General features: G+C 42.8%; 1 protein-coding gene across 2 annotated transcripts in view; it reads left to right on the forward strand.

Annotated features, from left to right (window-relative positions):
• CACNA1B (calcium voltage-gated channel subunit alpha1 B) overlaps positions 1-15,684 on the forward strand; it is a 197,585-nt gene that overhangs the window by 148,952 nt on the left and 32,949 nt on the right. For both annotated transcript variants that reach the window (XM_047769115.1, XM_047769117.1), the window contains exons 35-36: positions 5,792-5,883; positions 7,738-7,882. In XM_047769115.1, the coding sequence (XP_047625071.1) occupies positions 5,792-5,883; positions 7,738-7,882 (237 nt within the window). The remainder of the gene's footprint in view (positions 1-5,791; positions 5,884-7,737; positions 7,883-15,684) is intronic.

The raw sequence follows: 15,684 nt of genomic DNA on the forward strand, positions 1-15,684 counted from the left end.
GGTCATTCTCTTGGCGCAGCAGCAGTTCCGAAGAGCAGCCTTCCTGATCTTTAGAGGGGATTTTACTCTATTGAAGAAAACCCTCAGTGGGGCCATACCAGGTCACTGTACCAGTCAAAGCTAGCTGGCATAGTTGAGGTTATCTTTTTTGCCAAGGAATGCTTTGCCAGCTATTTTGAAAATTTTAAATGACACCAAGCGTCTGGCCACTTTCCAATAGTAGGGATGGGAGATGGACGCAAACGTTGATGTGTAGTAGGAGGAGTTCCCGTTGCGGCTCAGAGGTAACGAACCCAACTAGGACGCAGTTTCCCTCCCTGGCCTCGCTCAGTGGGTTAAGGATCCTGTGTTGCTGTGGCTGTGGTGTAGGTTGGCAGTGCAGCTCCAGTTCAACCCCTAGTCTGGAACTTCCATGTGCCTTGGTTGCAGCCCTATAAAAAGATCAAAAAAAGAAAAAATTATAGGAGGGAGACAGTGTCTTAAAGGTTAGCTGAAAACGGATTCTGTTTTCTAATTATTTCAATGCCCATCTTTCTTTTTTAAAATTATAGTTTATTTACAATGTTGTGCCAATTTCTGCTGTACAGTAAAATGACGCAGTCATGCATGTGTTCTTTTTTTAACATTATCTTCCATTGTGGTCTTTCCCAGGATACTGGATATAGCTTCCTATGCTGTACAGAAGGAAGGACCTCATTGTTCATCCATTTTTTTTAAACCAGTCATCATCTTTTATTGCGTGTTCTCCGTTAGGGTGTGAAAGGGTTCGGGTGCTGGGCAAGGTCATGGTCAGGAATGTAGAGTCGCCTTCTTCTCTGGGACTTGTGTAGCCACTCGTGTTTGAGCTCCTCGTAAGAATGGCAGCAACTCAAAAGCAGGTAGAAAGCCTGGTGACACCCCCTCTCTTCACATCGACATGCTTGTGATACCTGTAGTTGAAACGTTCCAGCAATGCCTTTAGGGGCGAAACCCCACATCAGCATCCAGCCTGGCAGCTCCCCTAATTTGACATCCCGGAGCTGCTTGTCCTTCAGAGGTACTATTGAGGCTGTCTTGGAGTTTGGCTGTCCGCTCCCCATTCTAAATGTAATAGTTTGCATCTACCAACCCCATGAATCCCACTCCCTCCCCCAACCCCCTTGGCATCCACGAGTCTGTTCTCTATGTCTGTGAGTCTGTTTCTGTTTTGTAGATGGGTCCTTTGGTGCCATATTTTATTATTATTATTATTTAGTCTTTTGCCTTTTCTAGGGCCGCTCCCGCGGCATACGGAGGTTCCCAGGCTAGGGGTCTAATCAGAGCTGCAGCCGCTGGCTTACGCCACAGCCACAGCAATGCGGGAGCTGAGCCGCCTCTGCGACCTACACCACAGCTCACAGCAATGCCGGATCCTTAACCCACTGAGCAAGGCCAGGGATCGAACCCACAACCTCATGGTTCCTAGTCGGATTTGTTAACCACTGAGCCACGATGGAAACTCCTGTGGTGCCATATTTTAGATGCCACATGTAATTGATATCATATTGTATTTGTCTTTCTCTTTCTGACTTCAGTTAGTATGATAGTCTCTAGTTGGATCCATACTGGCGCAAATGGCATTATTTTGTTATTTTTATGGCCGAGTAGTATTCCGTTGTGTATATGTACCACATCTTCTTAATCCATTCACCCATCGGTGGACATTTAGGTTGTTTCCATGGCTTGGTTATTGTGAATAGTGCTGCTGTGAACATAGGGGTGCATGTATCTTCTTGAATTGTAGTTTCGTCCAGATATATGCCCAGGAGTGAGATTGCTGGATCATGTGGTAGTTCTATGTTTATTTTTTAAGGTACCTCCATACTGTTCTCCATAGTGGTTGTACCAGTTGGCATTCCCACCAAAGTGTGAGAGCATTTCCTTTTCTCCTCTCCAGCATTTGCTATTTGTATATTTAATAGCAATGGCCCTTCTGATGGCCCCATGAGAATGTACCTCGTAGTTTTGACTTGCATTTCTCTAATAATTAGCGATATTGAACATCTTTTCATGTGCCCACTGGCCATCCATATGTCTTCCTTGGGTAAATGTCTATTTATGTCTTCTGCCCATTTTTCAGTTGAGTTGTTTGTTTTGTTGTTGTTGAGTTGTATGAGTTGTTTGTATATTTTGGACATTAAGCCCTTGTCAGTTGCATCAATTGCAGCTATTTTCTCTCATTCCATAGGTTGTCATTTTTTAAATAATGATTTTTATATTTTCCATCATAGCTGGTTTACAGTGTTCTGTCCATTTGCTACTGTACAGCAAAGTGACCCAGTTACATGTACATGTAGACATTCTTTTTTCTCACATCATCATGTTCCACCGCAAGTGACTAGATCTAGTTCTCTGTGCTCTACAGCGGGATCTCATTGCTCATCCACTCCAAATGCAAGAGTTTGCATCTGTTAACCCCAGACTCCCAGTTCATCCCACTCCCTCCCCCTCCCCCTTGGCAACCACAAGTCTCTTCTCCACGTCCACGCGTTTCTTTTCTGTGGAAAGATCTGGTTGTGCTGTATGTTAGATTCCAGATATAAGTGATATCATATGGTATTTGTCTTTCTCCTTCTGACTGACTTCACTTAGTGTGAGGGTCTCTAGTTCCATCCATGTTGATGCAAATGCCATTTTTTTTAATGGCTACTCAGTCTTCCATTGTGTATATATACCACATCTTCTTAATCCAGTCATCTATCAGTGGACATTTGGGTTGTTTCCATGTCTTGGCTATTGTGAATAGTGATGCAATGAACATGCGGGTGCATGTATCTTTTTTACGGAAAGTTTTGTCTGGATATATGCCCAAGAGTTGGATTTCTGGGTCATATGGTAGTTCTATGTATAGTTTTCTAAGGTACCTCCGTACAGTTTTCCATAGTGGTTGTACCAGCTTCCATTCCCACCAGCAGTGCAGGAGGGCTCCGCTTTCTCCACACCCACTGCAGCATTTGTTATTTGGGGACTTAATAATGATGGCCATTCTGACTGGCGTGAGGTGGTATCTTGTGGTAGTTTTGATTTGCATTTCTCTAATAATCAGGGATGTTGAGCATTGTTTCATGTGCTCGTTGGCCATCTGTATATCTTCCTTGGAGAAATGTGTATTCAGGTCTTTTGCCCATTTTTCCATTGGGTTGTTGGTGGTTTTGCTGTTGAGTTGTATCAGTTTGTATATTTTAGAGATGAAGCCCTTGTCAGTTGCATTGTTTGAAACTATGTTTTTCCATTCCATAGGTTGTCTTTTTGTTTCCTTTTTGGTTACCTTCGCTGTGCAAAAGCTTGTCAGTTTGATTAGGTCCCACTGGTTTATTTTTGCTTTTTTTTCTGATGCTTTGGGAGACTGACCTGAGAAAACATTTGTAAGGTTGATGTCAGAGAGAATGTTTTGCCTATGTTCTCTTCTAGGAGTTTGATGGTGTCTTGTCTTTCAGCCACTGTGAGTTTATTTTTGTGCATGGTGTGAGGGTGTGTTCTAGTTTCATTGATTTACATGCAGCTGTCCAGGTTTCCCAGCAACACTTGCTGAAAAGACTGTCCTTTTCCCGCTTTACTTTGTCGAAGATTAATTGACTGTAGGTGTCTGGGTTTATTTCCAGGTTCTCTGTTCTGTTCCATTGTCTGTCTGTCTGTTTTGGAACCAGTACCACACTGTCTGGATGACTGTGGCTTTGTAATAGTGCCTGAAGTCTGGGAGAGAGATGCCTCCTGCTTGGCTTTTGCTCCTCGGGATTGCTTTGGCAATTCTGGGTCTTTTGTGGTTCCATATAAATTTTTGGATGGTTTGTTCTAGTTCTGTGAAACATGTCATGGGTAATTTGATAGGGATTGCACTGAATCTGTAGATGGCTTTGGGTAGTATGGCCATTTTAATGATATTAGTTCTTCCAACCCAGGAGCATGGAATATCTTTCCATTCCTTTGAATCCTCTTTAATTTCCTTGATTAATGTTTTATAGTTCCCAGCATATAAGTGTTTCACCTCCTTGGTCAGGTTTATTCCCAGGTATTTGATTTTTTCAGGCTGCAGTTTTAAAAAGTATTGTATTTCTATATTCCTTTTCTAATATTTCATTGTTACTATACAGAAATGCGACTGATTGCTGAATGTTAATCTTGTACCATGCTACTTTTCTGAATTTCTTTGTCAGTTCCAGTAGTTTTTGGGTTGAGTCCTTAGGGTTTTCTATATATAGTATCATGTCATCTGCAAACAGTGACAATTTTACCTCTTCTCTTCCAATTTGGATACCTTTTATTTCTTGTGTTTTTCTGATTGCTATGGCCAGGACTTCCAATACTGTGTTGAATAACAGTGGTGAGAGTGGGCATCCTTGTCTTGTTCCAGATTTTGGTGGGAAGGCTTTCAACTTTTCTCCTTTGGGTATTATATTTGCTGTGGGTTGGTCGTAAATGGCTTTTATTGTGTTAAAGTATGTTCCCTCTATACCCACTTTGGTAAGAGTTTTTTTCATGAATGGATGTTGGATTTTGTCAAATGCTTTTTCTGCATCTGTTGAGATCATATGATTTTTGACTTTGCTTTTGTTAGTGTGGTGTATGACGTTGATTGATTGGCATATGTTGAACCATCCTTATGAAGCTGGGATGATCCCACTTGCTCGTGGTGCAGGATCCTTTTTATATGTTGTTGGATTCGGTTGGCTAAAATTTTGTCGAGAACTTTTGTGTCTTTATTCATCAAAGATACTGGCTGGTTGTCTTTTTTTTTTACGGTTTCGTTTGCAAAAGCTTAACAGTTTGATTATGTCTTATTTGTTTATTTTTGTTTTTATTTGTATTGCCTTGGGAGACTAACCTAAGAAAGCATTTGTACAGTTGATGTCAGAGAATGTTTTGCCTGTATTCTCTTCTATGAGTTTGATGGTGTCTTTTCTTATGTTCAAGTCTTTAAGCCATTTTGAGTTTATTTCTATGCATAATGTGAGGGTGTGTTCTAGTTTCACTGATTTACATGCAGCTATCCAATTGAAAACTGACTTTTAAACTCTATCTTCAGTGACTGAAAAGTTTTCCCGATTAAAATTTGCTAAGATCTGATGTTGTTTAAAACACACACACACACACACACAACACACACACATATATATGTATATATATATATATATATATATATATATATATATATTTTTCCCCCCCCTGCTTTGGTGTGTGGACAAACAGAAACAGACCTTTGTTTCGGGGGATGTATGGGGATTCATAACTTTCAGCTGGGTTCCAGAGGTTAAACTACTTAGGGATGCATTTGCATTTCCTACCCTGAAAGAAAGAAATTAAAATGGCCTAAAAGCTCATTGTGGACTTTGTACAGAAATGTAAAAAGAAACTTTCAAATGATCTATCATAACATCAGTATAATTCCTGCTTCGGAATCATCGATGAGAGTGAATTTTAAAATGCTCCCCTTCTGTGTAGCAGAGCCCACGTAAACTTAGTTCTGGGTCCCACTTTTACTAGTTACGTTCGTAGATCCCTGACTGGCTCAGAGCTGGAGCCAGGAATATGGCATTGATACGTTTGCTTTTTAAGAGGTTTTCTCTACCCTGGAAATACACAGACGCTGCTGCAGCCAGAAGCACTGGCCCCTCCAGCTCCAGCAGCTGTGGTGGTGGCTGCAGTCAAGGGTGCTCTGGCCAAAGGGAGTGTCCTGTCCCTCGTGGGCCCTCACAGGCACACACACCATCTGCTGCCTGGCCACAGCTCCTGAAGACACAACGGCATCAACCTGCAGCTGGCTTCTCCATTTCAGGTGTTTGGAAATATTGCCCTGGATGACGACACCAGCATCAACCGGCACAACAACTTTCGGACGTTTTTACAAGCCCTGATGCTGCTGTTCAGGTGTGTTGTGGGGAGGAGGTCAGCCCAGGTCCAGGTCCATCTTCATCCAGGGTGGACGGCGGGTGCCTGCTGTCTTCTCCTCAGTGGACCTTCCCAGCTTCTTCTCCTTTGGCTTGTCCTTCCCTAATGGCTCCTGGGCCTCAGGACCCACTAAAAGGAAGTCCCTGAGGGAGTCAGCCTGAGAACCCTGGCCATGCTGGCTTCCTCCACCTGTCTCAGCTCCCAGCAGCAGCCAAAAGGCCTCATTCAAGGAGTGGCAGCTCCCGAGGCTCCAGGCTAGCACCAGGGCGGGGCCTCAAGGAGCACAGGCTTGTTTCATGTTCAGAACCTGGGAAGGTGTGTGCGAGGTGGCTGTCCCCATTGCTCTTAGGTGCGGCACACCCTGTGGGCAGGGGCCGTTGATGATTCTGGTTTGAGAATGAACTTATAGAAGGGAGGGGGGTTGAATGTGGCTCCCTGCTGCTAGAGTCCCTCTCACTCAAGATGACCCTAGGAGGGAGAAGAGAGCTCTTTGTAGTGATTTATGGGGGAGGGGTCCTGACATCAGACCCTGCCTTGGGCTCCTTGCTGAGGTTTCAGCACTTGTGTTCTCATATGTAACTGCATTGGGCTGCCACCAGGCCTGCCCTTGGGGAAACTTGGCACAGCTCGCCCTGTGCAGAGGCATTTTGGGGGTCGTGGAGGTTCTTCTCTACGTGGAGGGTGAGCTCAGACCAGGCCTGCTTTGCTGAGCTGTCCGGAGAGAGTTTTACTACTTGTTCTTTGTGTCAGATGAACAAGCATCCTTAGGCTTACACTTTCCCCAAATACTGTCGTTTCTCTGGACTTTGGCTATTACATCAATTTTATTTTTTCATTTATTAATATTCTGCCCGTGTGACAGAAGATTTGGGGCCTATGACGTCAACCTTAGTCTTAAACCTTTGGTCTCAAAGATCTCTCTTCTTTTTGATCTTTGTGTCACATGTGGGCTCAGGCTGAACTGGCCACCCTTGAAAAGTCCCTACCCCTGGCCATTGTCGGTGGTGAATGGGCTGAGCTGCTGCTGACACAGACACAGGACTGACCACACAGGGGCATGAGGGGAGCACCCAGGCTTCTGGCCCACCTGCAAGCCTAGTGCACATCTGGCCCCTGGTGCTTGCCTTGGGCCCAAGAAAAAAATGTCTTTGCAGGAGCAGCCTCTGCAGTGGCTGCTCAGGGCAGGAGTTCCTGATGTCTTCTAGAAACAGTGGAGTCTGGGGTGGCTGGAGTGGAGTGACTGGGGACCAGGACAGGGGTGAGGTCAGGGAAAGGGCATATCCAGAGAGCTGTGGGCAGTCATGTGGATTTTGGCTTTTGCAGGGAGTGAGGGGGTCATTGATCTGAGCCACTGGGCTGTGGTAGGGGAAGCGGGCATTCTGTTAGGAAAGCTGTTTCAGCAGGAGTGATGGTTGCTTAGCCCAGGGAGGTGGGAGTGGTAAGAATCCAGCCATTTTTAAGGCAGGTGGGCTGATGAACAGGACGCAGTGAGAGAGGAGGCAAGGGTGACTTCCGAGTCTTTGGCCTGAGCAGTGGGAAGGACGGAGTCACCATGTCCTGAAGGGAGGAAGCTGGGGATCAGAGTCTACAGTGGGGAGCTCTCCCTGGAGCTGACTTCCCAGGACCTAGGCCTGTCCCAATTAATGATCAGCTTGAGAATTCTAATGCCAGAGGGTCCTTTTTAAGAAGCAGCATCCGTTATTCAGACCTTCCGTGTGCAAGTTCCCTGTGGGAAGGAACCCAGCTCCCCTGAATGCCCAGGGCCCCTGGACTCCCCGCCAGGCCTGTCCTGGGCCTTCCTTCCTGGGCCTCAAGGCTCTGCCCCCTTTGCAGGAGCGCCACTGGGGAGGCCTGGCATGAGATCATGCTGTCCTGCCTCAGCAGCCGGGCCTGCGATGAGCTCGCCAATGCCACTGAGTGTGGGAGCGACTTCGCCTACTTCTACTTTGTCTCCTTCATCTTCCTGTGCTCCTTTCTGGTGAGTCCTGGGCCCTGTGTCCATCCTGTCACCCGTGTCTCCCTGTCTCAGACCATCTCACTCCCCCTCTTCTCTTGCTGGTCCCTGATTTTGATTCATGTCACGTTTAAGCTGATTCCTTGTTGATGGCTCTCGTGTCCGCAGGGAGGATGACCGTGTTAATCCTGAAAGGACACACTCGGTAGTGACCTCCTTGGTGCCTGCCTTTAGGAAAGGGTTTTAAGTTGTCCCTCAGTTCTCAGCTTATGGAAGGGCTTTCCACTTGGTGATAAGATACAGAGAAGCAGCACTCCAGCCAGCGAGCGTGCCTCAGGCTGATGAGCTATGGGAACTCGTGGGGTCAGGTCAGAGGTGTCAGCAGGCCAGCTCTTGGGCATGGCTTTTATTTCAAGTCAGCAGATGCCTCTGGGAGGTTTTGACCGGGGCATGATGTCATCTGATTGACATCTTAGAATTTCACTCTGGCTTCTGGTTAGGAGAGGCTATGGAGTGGTCAGGGAGACAACTGGAGTGACAGTGGCCTGGAGAAGGGTGGGTGTGCAGGAAGTTGTGTAGACTTAGGCTGCATTTTAAAGGTAGAACTTACATGATTGATGATTGCGCATGGGCATGAGAGAAAAAGAGGAGAGAAAGCTGCACCCAGGGGTTTTCTGGGGTGATGGAGTGAGTGATTCTTCCCCTGATATGAAAAGGTCGGCGTGGGGACAGGGAGGGAGAGAGTGGAGACATGTAGTGGGCCTCTAGGCTGAGGTATAATTGGTTGTTGTTAGCGTTTGGTGTATTTATAGGGCTGGATGATATCCTCTAGGTCCCTGTATGTTCCAGAGACCCATGGCTTAAACACTGAAACCACTCCGGAGACAGGGCAGGAGGGAGGTGAGGAAAAGAGCCACTGGATTAGAGTCCTCATGGGACACAGGTATTCGAAGGATAGGAAGTGTGGGCAGAGAGTGAGACATCTCAAGTTAGGACTTAGGTGGTAAGGATAATGTTCACTGATGGTCATTGGTAATGAGTTGTTTGGCACATAGGGGCGCGTGTTGCGGGGAGGTCGAGGAACAGAGCGGCCAGGCAGTGACCCATCTCTGAGGATATTAGTAGCAACAAGAGTGATGGTAAGAGTAGATGTAAAGGCAAGACAGCAGCTCAGGTGCTGGATCTCCCCGGAGCGGGGAGAAGACTGGTAGATCATGAATATTAAACAGCAAGGTTTTTTTTTTCCTTAAGAGGATGGGGAGGGGATATGCATGTTTCACCTAGAGCAATGAGAAATGGAGAATATTAAGGTATGATGAAGATAACAGAATTTATCTTGTATACGTGGACTGTGAGTTAGCAGTGGCTGGGAAAGGTGTGAGTTTGAGACAGATGAGCTTGCATGTTGATAGAAAAATCTATGGAATTGTGTTTTACTAGTTGTCAGAAACCAAGGAGAGGATTTTCATGTTGGGATTTGCATTCCCTGATACCTTAGAAGACTCACTGTGGGGAGTAGGGAGGGAAGGCTTTCTGGAGAGTCATTGTACTGTATGTAGCAGTGGCATTGGTCTTTATGAAGGTCAAAGACATCTGGTGCTGCAAGAGCCAACCAACCCATGGGTGCAGAGTTGAGCCCAAACAGCTTGGCTTCCCCATTCTCTGGCTGTAGAAATAAGGTTCCACCAAAGTCGCATTCATGATGCCACACCATCCACAGGGCCAGCACTCCCTGGACTTGTCTAGGAAGAGTTGAGCTGTCCCCTGCATTTAGGTGTCACTTTTTGCCAGAGAAGTATGTATTTGATGGCCATTGTTCCTTGTGTCTCATTCCCATGCAACCCCATCCAAGCTCTTGGATGGCACTGGTGCTTTTTTCTTGACTGAAGCAGAGAAGGGATGTGAGCTGGAAGCATAGCCTTCCTGGCCCCTACCTGTCAGGTGTGGATCTGCTGGGTAACTCATGCTTTAAAGTACTTGGCTCTGGTTTGGTCTGACAGAGAAGTTACAGTGAGAAAAATGGAATTGTTATTTAGGGATGGGTGTCAGGGTTAGGTTAGGTTGGGATTCAGTCACCTTGATTGGAGTAGAGGGTCATTGAGGGTTAACAGGAAATGAGGTTGATGACAGCCTGCTTGCAATTATTGAGCCAGGTTTTGGGAAGTGTCCCCTGAATACTTTAAATTTTTAAGGCTTTGTTGCAATCCTGAGATTGGTATTATTATTACCACAATGAAGAAATGGACAGGTAGAGATGTTAAATATCCTGGTCAGCCTGTCTTTAGAACTCAAGCTACTGAAATAGACAAATTACTAGAAAGATAAAAATAACATAACTGACTCAAGAAGGAATAGGAAATTCAAATAAACCTATAATAGGAAGGAATTTGAATTGCTAATCAAAAACTTCTCAAGAAAAATAAGACTGGATAAAAAAATAAGACCCTACAATATGCTGCGTACAAGAGACTCACCTTAGGGTAAAGGTCACATATAAATTGAGTGAGAAGATGGAAAAAGATATTTCATGTCAATGGAAGAGACAGGAAAGCAGGAATTGCCATACTGATCTCAGACAAATGGACTTTAACACAAAGGCCATAAAGAAAGACAAAGCAGGATACTATTTAATGATAAAAGGATCAGTTCAAGAAGAGGATATTACACTCGTCAATATATATGCTCCTAATTTAGGAGCACCCAGATACCTACAGCAAATACTAACAGATGTAAAAGGAGAGATTGATGGGAATACAATCATAGTAGGAGACTTTAACACCCCACTCACATCAATGGACAGATCCTCTAAATGGAAAATCAGCAGGGCAACAGAGATCCTAAATGACACAATAGAAAAGTTAGACTTAATTGATATTTTCAGGACATTACATCCAAAAAAAAATCAGAATATACATTCTTTTCAAGTGCACATGGAACATTCTCAAGGATTGAGCACATACTGGGGCACACAGCTAACCCCAGCAAATTTAAGAGTATGGAAATTATTTCAGGCATCTTCTCTGACCACAGTGACATGAAACTAGAAATCAACCACAGGAAACAAAATGAGAAAAAACTGACTGCATGGAGACCAAACAACATGCCCCTAAAAAACTAATGGGTCAATAAGGATATCAGACGAGATTGGGCACATTCAGGGTGATATGGCCTTAGACTCAATAAGGAAATCAAAAGGGAAGTTAAAAAATACCTCGAGACAAATGATAATGAAAACACAACCACTCAAAATCTATGGGATGCTGCAAAAGAAGTTCTTAGAGGGAAATTCATAGTGATACAGGCCTTCTTCAAAAAAGCAAGAAAAATCTCAAATCAATAACCTAACCTACAACCTAAAAGAATTAGAAAAAAAAGAACAAACAAAACTAAAGTCAGCAGAAGGAAGGAAATCATGAAGATCAGAGAGGAAATCAATAAAATAGAGATTCAAAAAACAATAGAAAAAATCAATAAAACCAAGAAATGGTTCTTTGAAACTGTAAATGAAATTGACAAACCTCTGGCCAGATCGACCAAGAAGAAGAGAGAAATAACTCAAACAAGAAATGAAAAAGTAGAAATCTCAACAGATACTGCAGAAATACAAAAAACTGTAAGAGAATACTATAAACAATAATATGCTAGCAAATTTGACAAACTAGAAGAAATGGACAACTTTCTAGAATCATACAGCATGCCAAAACTGAATCAAGGAGAAATAGATCAGTCAAATAGACTGATAACTAGAAATGAAATTGAATAGGAAATAAAAACACTCCTTATAAACGTAAGTTTAAGACTAGATGGTTTCACAGGCAAATTCTACCAAATATACAAGAACTTAGACTCATCCTTCTTAAACTTTTCCAAAATGTTGAAGAAGAAGGAATAATCCCAAAGACATTCTATGAAGCCACCATCACCCTAATACGAAAACCAGACAAAGATACTACCAAAAAAGAAAATTATAGGCCAATATCTCTGATGACTGTAGATGCAAATATTCTCGACAAAATTTTAGCCAACCGAATCCAACAACATATAAAAAGGATCCTGCACCACGAGCAAGTGGGATCATCCCAGCTTCATAAGGATGGTTCAACATATGCCAATCAATCAACGTCATACACCACACTAACAAAAGCAAAGTCAAAAATCATATGATCTCAACAGATGCAGAAAAAGCATTTGACAAAATCCAACATCCATTCATGAAAAAAACTCTTACCAAAGTGGGTATAGAGGGAACATACTTTAACACAATAAAAGCCATTTACGACCAACCCACAGTCAATATAATACTCAATAGAGAAAAGCTGAGGAGTTCCCATCATGGCGCAGTGGTTAACGAATCTGACTAGGAACCATGAGGTGGCGGGTTTGCTCCCTGGCCTTGCTCAGTGGGTTAAAGGATCCGGCATTGCCGTGAGCTGTGGTGTAAGTCACAGATGCGGCTTGGATCCCACGTTGCTGTGGCTCTGGTGTAGGCCAGTGGCTACAGCTCTGATGGGACCCCTAGCCTGGGAACCTCCATATGCCGTGGAGCGGCCCTAGAAAAGGCAAAAAGACCAAAAAAAAAAAAAAAAAAGGAGAGAGAGAGAGAGAAAAGCTGAAAGCCCTTCCACTAAAATCTGGAACAAAGCAGCATGCCCACTCTCACCACTGTTACTCAACACAGTATTCGAAGTCCTAGCCACAGCATTCAGACAAACACAAGAAATAAAAGGTATCCAAATTGGAAGAGAAGAGGTAAAATTGTCACTGTGTGCAGATGACATGATACGTCTATAGAAAACCTTAAGGACTCCACACAAAAACTACTTGAACTGATCAGCGAATTCAGCAAAGTAGCAGAATACAAGATTAATGTCCTGAAATCAGTCACATTTCTGTATACTAACAATGAAATATTAGAAAAGAAATGTAAGAATATAATACTTTCTAAAGTCACATCCCCCAAAATCAAACACCTGGGAATAAACCTGACCAAGGAGGTGAAAGACATATGCTGAGAACTATAAAATATTAATCAAGGAAATTAAAGAGGATTCAAAGGTATGGAAAGATATTCCATGCTCCTGGGTTGGAAGAATTAATATCATTATAATGGCCATACTACCCAAAGCAACCTACAGATTCAGTGCAATCCCTATCAAATTACCCATGACATGTTTCACAGAACTAGAACAAACCATCCAAAAATTTATATGGAACCACAAAAGACCCAGAATTGCCAAAGCAATCCTGAGGGAAAAAGCCAAGCAAGAGACATAACTCTCCCAGACTTCAGGCAATATTACAAAGCTACAATAATCAAGACATTGTGCTACAGAAAATGTAACAGAATAGAGAACCCAGAAATAAATCCAGACACTTACAGTCAATAATTTTTGACAAAGGAGACAAGAATATAAAGTGGGAAAAAAGTCTCTTCAGCAAGTGGTGCTGAGAAAACTGGACAGCTGGGTGTAAATCAATGAAACTAGGACACACCCTCATACCATGCAGAAACACACTCAAAATGTCTTAAAGATGTAAACGTAAGACCTGACACCATAAAACTCCTAGAAGAGAACTTAAGCAAAACACTCTTTGATATCAACTGTACAGATGTTTTCCCAAGGCAATATAAATAAAAACAAAAATAAACCAAGCGGACCTAGTCAAACTTACAAGGTTTTTCACAGAAAAGGAAACCCTTAAAAAAAAAGAAAGAAACAGAAAACCTACCGAATGGCTTAATCACTAAAATACACAAACCACTTATACAATTTGACAGCAAAAAACCCCCAAGAACCCAATTGAAAAATGGGCAGAAGACCTGAATAGACATTCCTCCGAAGAAGACATACAGATGGCCAACAGGCACATGAAAAAAATGCTCAACATCACTAATTCTTAGAGAAATGCAAATCAAAACTACAAAGAGGTACCATGTCACTCCAGTCAGAATGGCCATCATTAATAAGTCTACAAATAACAAATGCTGGAGAGGGTGTGGAGAAACGAGAACCCTCCTACACTGTTGGTGGGAATGTAATTGGTACAACCAATATGGAAAACAGTATGGAGGTACCTCAGAAAACTAAATATAAAATTACCATATGACCCAGCAATCCACTCCTTAGCACATATATGGACAAAACTTTCCTGGAAAATGATACCTGCCACCCCTATGTTCATTGCAGCACTATTCACAATAGACAAGACTTGGAAACAACCCAAATGTCCATTGACAGATGAATGGATTAAGAATATGTGGTACATATATACAGTGGAATACTACTCAGCCATAAAAAGGACAAAATAATGCCATTTGCTGCAACATGGATGGAACTAGAGACTCTCATACTAAGGGAAGTAATTCAGAAGGAGAAAGACAAATATCGTATGATATCTCATATCTGAAATCTAATATATGGCACAAATGAACTTATCTACAGAAAAGAAACAAACTCATGGACATGGAGAGCAGACTTGTGGTTGCCAAGGAGGAGGAGGAGGAGGAAGTTTGATGGACTGGGAGTCTGGGGTTAGTAGATGTGAACTATTGCATTTGGAGTGGATGAGCAATGAGATCCTGCTGTATAGTCCAGGGAACTATATCCAATCAATCACTTGTGGGTTTTTTTGGTCTTTTTTTTTTGGCCGCACCTGCAGCATATGGAGGTTCCCGGGCTAGGGGTCCAATCAGAGCTGCATCTGTGACCTACACCACAGCTCACAATGCTGGATCCTTAACCCACTGAGTAAGAATGGGATTGAACCCGCATCCTCATGTATCCTAGTTGGGCTTGTTAACCACTGAGCCACAATGGGAACTCCTATCAATCACTTGGGATGGAACATGATGGACGATAATACGAGAAAGTGTGTATATATATATAAACACACACACACATGCATATGTATAGCTGGTTCACTTTGCTGTACAGCAGAAATTGAAAAAACATTGTAAATCAACTATAATAAAAATAAAAATAAATAACAACCAAAAAATGTTTGATTTCTCCTATTAAAAAAAATAAAGCTTATCCCAAAACAACAGAAATAAAAGCAAAAATAAACCAGTGGGATCTAATCAAACTGACAAGCTTCTGCACAGTGAAGGAAACCAAAAAGAAAACAAAAAGACAACTTACAGAATGGGTAAAAATAGTTTCAAATGATGCAACTGACAAGTGCTTCATCTCTAAAATATACAAACAACTGATACAACTCAACAGCAAAGAAGCCAACAACCCAATGGAAAAAATAGGCAAAAGACTTCAATAGACATTTCTCCAAGGAAGATATACAGATAACCAACAAGCACATGAAACAGTGCTCAACATCCCTGATTATTAGAGAAATGCACATCAAAGCTACCACGAGATACCACCTCACACCTGTCAGAATGGCCATCATTAATAAGTCCACAAATAACAAATGCTGGAGAGGGTGTGGAGAAAAGGGAACCCTCCTGCACTGTTGGTGGGAATGTAAGCTGGTACAACCACTATGGAGAACAGTATGGAGAAACCTTAGAAATGTATGCATAGAACTACTATATGACCCAGCAATCCTACTCTTGGGCAAAACTTTGGGACAAAACTTTCCTTAAAAAAGACATATGCCCCCACATGTTCATTGCATCACTATTCACAATAGCCAAGACATGGAAACAACCCAAATGTCCACTGATAGGTGATTGGTTTAGGAAGATGTGGTATATATACACAATGGAATACTACTCAGTCATTAAAAAGAACAAAATAATGCCATTTGCAGTAACATGGATGGAACTAGAGACTCTCATACTAAGTGAAGTAAGTCAGAAAGAGAGA

Source organism: Phacochoerus africanus, chromosome 2 (assembly GCF_016906955.1).
Source record: "Phacochoerus africanus isolate WHEZ1 chromosome 2, ROS_Pafr_v1, whole genome shotgun sequence".
NCBI classification, from domain to species: domain Eukaryota; kingdom Metazoa; phylum Chordata; class Mammalia; order Artiodactyla; family Suidae; genus Phacochoerus; species Phacochoerus africanus.